The 6,376-nt window shown below is 41.4% G+C and overlaps 1 protein-coding gene across 1 annotated transcript in view; it reads left to right on the top strand.

Annotated features, from left to right (window-relative positions):
- The first annotated feature begins 5,627 nt into the window (after positions 1 to 5,627).
- Positions 5,628 to 6,376, top strand: part of COL24A1 (collagen type XXIV alpha 1 chain) — a 396,587-nt gene continuing 395,838 nt past the window's right edge. Inside the window, exon 1 of the mRNA XM_027114231.1 lies at positions 5,628 to 6,046. Coding sequence (XP_026970032.1) covers positions 5,991 to 6,046 — 56 coding nt within the window. The 5' untranslated portion in view covers positions 5,628 to 5,990. The remainder of the gene's footprint in view (positions 6,047 to 6,376) is intronic.

Below are 6,376 nucleotides of genomic sequence, written 5' to 3'. Positions count from 1 at the left end.
GATCTAGAGTCTGTCATACAGAGTGAAATAAGTCAGAAAGAGAAAGACAAATACTGTATGCTAACACATATATATGGAATTTAAGAAAAAAAATGTCATGAAGAACTAGGGGTAAGACAGGAATAAAGACACAGACCTACTAGAGGATGGACTTGAGGATATGGGGAAGGGGAAGGGTAAGCTGTGACAAAGTGAGAGAGTGGCATGGACATATATACACTACCAAACGTAAAATAGGTAGCTAGTGGGAAGCAGCCGCATAGCACAGGGAGATCAGCTCAGTGCTTTGTGACCACCTTAGAGGAGTGGGATAGGGAGGGTGGGAGGGAGGGAGACATAAGAGGGAAGAGATATGAGAACATATGTATATGTATAACTAATTCATTTTGTTATAAAGCAGAAACTAACACACCATTGTAAAGCAATTATACTCCAATAAAGATTAAAAAAAAAAAATAGAGATGAGTTGGCCACCCTAACTGAGGAACTGTTCCAGATTAAAGGCAACTAAATGCAATTAAATGCAACATGGGATCTTGAAGCAGGAAAGATGAAGGTTTACTACAATGTAGGGAGAAAACTGGTGAAACTTGAATGGGTATGTAGATTAAAGAATAATACTGTATGAATATTAATTTCCTGATTTTGATAATTTAACTGTGTCTGGAGGAGAATAACCTTGTTTTTAGGAAATGCACATTTACGTGCTTAGGGGTGAAGTGGCATAATGTCTGAAAATTACTTTCAAACAATTGGGAGAGAGAGAGAGAGAGACAAAGAGGGAGGAAATAATAAAGTCAACATGGTAAAGTGTTAGCATTTGGGGAACATAGGAGGAAGGGTATTTGGAAAGTTTTCATGCTATGTTTAGTAACTTTTTATAAGTCTATAATTATTTAAACATAAAATGCTTTATAAAAAGAGATTAATTGCTATGCACTACAAATATTTTCCCCAGTTTTCCATTTGTTTCTTCATTTGTTTATATTGGGTGACATTTGTATTTTTTTTTTTTTATTTTACCACTTGAAAATTTTAAATCATACTTCTGTTTTTCTGAAAACCTACAAGTCCCAGAGAACAGGCATGTCTGTCTGATGACTTTTCTCCCTAGTTCTTAGAACAGTGTTTGAAACCTATTGCTGCCCAATAAATATTTGATAGATAAATTAATAAATGTAATCTTTCCCACTCTGAAGAAGATATATTTTTACGTATAATTACTTCTAAATCTTCACAGAGTTAAATATTTTTATAAACCCATTAATGCATTGGAATTTACTTTGGTTGTACACCATGAGGTGGAGATAAATTTATTTTCCCCTAGTAGTTTCAGCATTATTTGTAAGACAGATCTTATTTGTGGAGTTTTGAAATGCCACCTTCATCATATACTGAATTTTATATCCTTATGAGGATCTGTAGCAGAAGGTTATATTCTATTTCAGTAGCCCCTTGTCCTGAAATGGTTAGATCTTGAAAAGAAGGGAGGGAGGGAGAGAAAAGAACAGAGGGAGGAAGGAAAAATGGCAGAAAGAGGAATTAGGGAGAACATCAACTTTATCCAGAGTCAGTCTGCATGAGTTTACATATTCATTACCAGTTTTGTGACCTCAGGCAATTTAACTAAACTTTTTCTCCTCCTCTGTATAAAATGGATAATAAGTAGTACCTACTTAACAGGATTGGTAGAAAATAAAATGAGTTAATATATATATAAAATAATTAGAGCACTACTCATGCATAGTAAGCATTATGAAGGATTTGCTATATTACTAGTTTTTGAGTTCCTGTACTCTTATTTAATAATGCTGTATGCTTTTTTTCTTGCTCCTTTAGTTCTATATTGTTTCCTCCCACTTTCTGTAGTCTATGTCCTTGACTCTCTATTCTCCACTAAAATATTCACATCTTTGAAAACAGACTCTACTGTCAAGGCCTCAAATACCATTTTAGGCAGGTAATGAAGAAGTCTAAAACTCTAGCTCTGGCCCTTCTCTTGAAGTCTAGCTTCTAACTCCAACAGATCTTTGGGTAGTTCCAAAACAGTGTCCTACCAAGATCTCAACATAGTATGTCTCAAACTGAGTTAGTTGTCTTCCTTTTGCCATTGGCCAATGGCATAATTTCTTAATCATTCAGACTTGAAATTTCATCTATATCTCTTCCCTTCCCAATCTAACCAGTTATCAGATCTTCCTGATTCCTTTTAATAACAATTCTCTCATTTAGCTTTTCTGTTGTTCCTACCATAGTTCACAGTACAAACATATTTCAATACCTACACTGAACTTTTCCTCCAGCCTTCTCTCTTTCCAATCTTAGCATCTGATGTTAAGGTCAGTCTTCTTAAAATGGGAATTTGGAACATAATCATTTATGTTTAAAATTCTTTAATTATGTTTCCTATTGGCCATAGATTAAATTTAAACAATAGAATGTAATCTCCATGAGGGGAAGAATTTTCAAGCATTTTGTTCACTGATGTAATTGAGTGCCTAGAAGAGTTCCCGGCACATAGTCGGTGACACAATAAGTGTTTATTGAATGACTGAATGAACCCTTATGCTGGCATTCAGGGACTTCCATAGTTTGCCCTCGACCTCTCTTCTAATGCACGAACCTGTAACCCAAGCTGATGAATCTACTCCTTTCCCCTGAATATAATTCAGATATCTTCCTCTTGTTCAATTGCTATTAGTCTCCTACTCAACATTTCTAAGCACACTATCTTCTTTTAAAATATTTTATTTATTTATTTGTTTTTATTTTTGGCTGCATCGGGTCCTAATTGCAGGATCTTCGTTGCGGTATGTGGGATCTTTCGTTGCGGCGTGCGGGCTTCTCTCTAGTTGTGGTGTGCAGCGTTTTCTCTCTCTAGTTGTGGCATGTGGGCTCCATAGCTGAGGCCCACAGGCTAAGTAGTTGTGGCCTGCGGGCTTAGTTGCCCCGAAGCATGTGGATCCCAGTTCCCCAACCAGGGATCGTCCCCTGCACTGGAAGGCAGACTCTTCACCACTGGACCACCAGGGAAGTCCCTCTAAGCTTACTGTCTTTCTCTTCTCCACCCATGTAAATCCTCTTCACTTTTCAAGGCCCAGCTAAATCCCATGGTCTTTGGTTAAGCTGTATTAAATAATTTTATCTATGCTGGACTCTACCATCCTAAAAAGTCTATATCACTTAAACGTTACATTGTTTATTTTTTTACGGGGCAAATGCCTCCTCTCCCACAATCAAATGTACTCTATTTGAGGGTATGCATACCCTTTGGATGCTTCTGCATGAAAAGGGCTCTAGTAACTCTAACTAGCAAATATTCTCTTCTTATATTCAAAGAACCTGAGATACATTTTAATGATAATTCCATTTCATACAGCTTTCAAATATTGATCAACATTGTGAACAGAAAAAAAAATATTTTTAATCCTTAAGTAATTGAAGAGGAAATGGAGTGAGTTACTTGAGATCTGCTTAATTCATAGTCTATTCTTTCCACCAAACCAAATTACTTGTCATTTTTTAGTTGACCAGTAGTCAAAAATAGATATACTGTAGGAATAGAATACTGTAGAAATTCTTCAGGTTAAGAATGAATATCTTCCCTTGATACTGGGTTTCTAGGAGGATTCCAGAAAGCCGTGGCTATTTGCTACAAAAGTTGGGGGGGGGGCAGGTAGTTACAGTGGCTGTTTGGCATGTGACACCTTAACTAAGTGATCAAAGTTAGCATCACTAGTCATAAAATACATCAACATTACGTATACTCAATACGATGCCCCGACAAAGGCACAACATCACTTCAGTGGTATTTTAGCTGAAAATACAAAACCTGAATCGTGGGACTACATCACACAAATCCAAATTTAGGGACCTTTTACAAAATGACTGACCTGTGCTCTTCAAAACTGTCAAAATGATGAAAGATTAAAGAAGACAGGGAATTCCACAGAGGGCAGGAGACTAAGGAGATATGGCAATTTATTTAATATCTTTGTTAATTAATTAATTAACTAACTAAACAACAGTGCAGGATCCTAGATGAGATCCTGGACAAGACAATGGACATTTGGGAAAACTGACAAAATTTAAATAAGATCTATAGATTAGGTCTATAGATTAGGTATTGTATCAGTGTTAATTTCCTGGTTTTGATCATTGTACCATGGTTATGTAAGATATTAACATTAGAGGAAGTCAGATGAAGGCTATACAGGAATTCTCTTTACTTTTTTAGCAACTTTTATGTAAATCTACAATCATTTCAAGATGGAAAGTTGAAAAATTGAGGAAGAGGAAGATGGATTAAACTGTGTTCTTAGAGGAAAAAATCCTCCAGATTCCAAGGGCCACACCAGTCATTTCCATTCATTAATATGGTCACCTTAACTTTTATATTGTGTATGTAATGCGGGATGCCTTTCAGCCTGTGGAAGGGTCATTAGCTGTGGATGGTGCACAGTATAGACAAGGAAAACTTGGAGAAATGATATTCACTGGTATACAGCAGTCATTCATTAAACAGACATACCAAATACTATTTTAGGTGCTGAAAATACAATGATGAGCAAGATAATAGGTCCCTGGCCTTCTGGAATTTCCAGTCTTATTAATGAGAAGGATAAAAGCAGAATTTAATTTTTTTTTTTCTTCAAAGTAGACTTCTCAGTATGAAGAGGCTGTGGAGAGAATGGGGACTTACATCGAAAAAGACATTTATTACAAACATTGGAGAAGGTATTCAAATTGGTAAGGCCGAGGTGTGTTCCTATGCTTTTGTTGCATAACTGCAGACCATTAGTCCACGCTTGTAAGCAGGAGAAAGGCAGAGGGCAGAAAAGTGGATTACAGAAGAGAAAAATCAGTAGAAAGTAGTACGGGGACAGACTGAAAGGAAAGAATGAAGGGGAGGAAAGGAATTAATGAGAACTTTTTGCGGTCAATTAATAATACGACGTAGGCCACAAGCATAGCTGCAAAAAAAAGCAAGAGAGTCGGAGGACAGTGAAGGACTCCGCTGAGCTAAATGTGATTTCAGAAGGTGTGTGTGAAGAGGATAGAGAAAAGGGGAAATGGGAGACACTCAAGAGAGAAAACATGAAATTGGGGACTGCTGAAAAAGGAAACGGTACATGGACACTTGGAGGAAGGTTACTAGTCACCTACAAGCTTCGGGAATGTCGAGGGAGTACAGCGTGGGAAGCGAGAGGGTCGGAGCTGTGCCTGGGCGGCTGCGAGCGCGCCCCAGGCGCGGCGGGCCCAGGGGCTTGGGGACAGGGGCGCCCCAGCCGGGCGCGGGGTGGGGGGAAGGTTGCGGGGCGGAGGGGGAGGTGTGCACTACGTTTGGTGACGTCATTGCAAGTCAGTGAGCGGTGAAATTTAACACCGGCCGGATTTGCTTGGCTCCACTTCTTCCAGGGGAAGCAGCCGGCGTCAGTCAACGCCGAGCGCCTGCAGTTGCCACCGGTCCCCTCGCACGGACTAGATTTCCGAAGTGGGTGTGTGTACTTGTATGACAAATGTTCCAGCGCGGGTTGTTTCCAAGGACTTCCTCCCCCACTTCATCTCCTTCCCTCCCCCCACCCCTTTCTCCTCCCAGGCCCAAAGCAGAGGATTCCACTGGAGTCACGGAGTCGTCTTTGAACCGCAAGTGAACTCGAGGGCTGCACTCGCAGCCGAGCTCCCGCTTCTGCCGGCGCCCCGCCGCCTGCCCGTGAGGTCTCCTCGCCCGCCCTCCCAGGGCAGGACTCCCCCCGGACTTGTCTGTTACCGAGCTAGGGAGCTAGGGAGCCTAGCTGCCTACCCTCCGGGTGCTATTTCTTTCCTCCTTCCCATCTCCCCCCTCCCCTTGTGGTTATTGTTGAGGTTTTGGAGCATCGTTTTCATGTGATTTTCCCCCCCTTTTTCATGGACAGTACCTGCACCCTTAGCAGTTCGGAGCTGGCTTCTGTTTTCCGTTAGCGCTTCGCCGTACGGACAAATGCATACAAATGCATTTAGGAGCCCGCAGGACAAGGCGTGGACAGGTCTCCCACACAGCAAAAACGTAAGTAGCCCACACGCCAGGGCAGGGGTTAGAGCACCCCCTCTCCCCACCCCCTGGATCCGCTGAGCCCGTTGGAGATCTGTGCACCAGCTCCCTGGCACTTTTTTGAAGTTGGGAGTCGCTGAACAGCCGTGGCATCCTCCTGTTGTTTCCTCAATTTGTAAAATACTGTGTTTGAAAGGAAGCCTCCTGCCAGTGGGTCTCTCAGACAGTTTATGCTAAAGAGATACTGCGGCTCTGGAGGAGAAGCTCGCTGGCTCGCGGCCCGACGCGGGCGGCCGTGGCTCCCGCAGCTCCGGAGCTGGACTCGGACGCCAGCCCAGGCTCTAG

The sequence above is a fragment of the Aethalodelphis obliquidens genome, unplaced genomic scaffold (assembly GCF_003676395.1).
Source record: "Aethalodelphis obliquidens isolate GAN/ISIS:26980383/991018 unplaced genomic scaffold, ASM367639v1 scaffold13, whole genome shotgun sequence".
Classification (NCBI taxonomy): Eukaryota; Metazoa; Chordata; class Mammalia; order Artiodactyla; family Delphinidae; genus Aethalodelphis; species Aethalodelphis obliquidens.
This window is presented reverse-complemented; position numbering and strand designations above follow the sequence as displayed.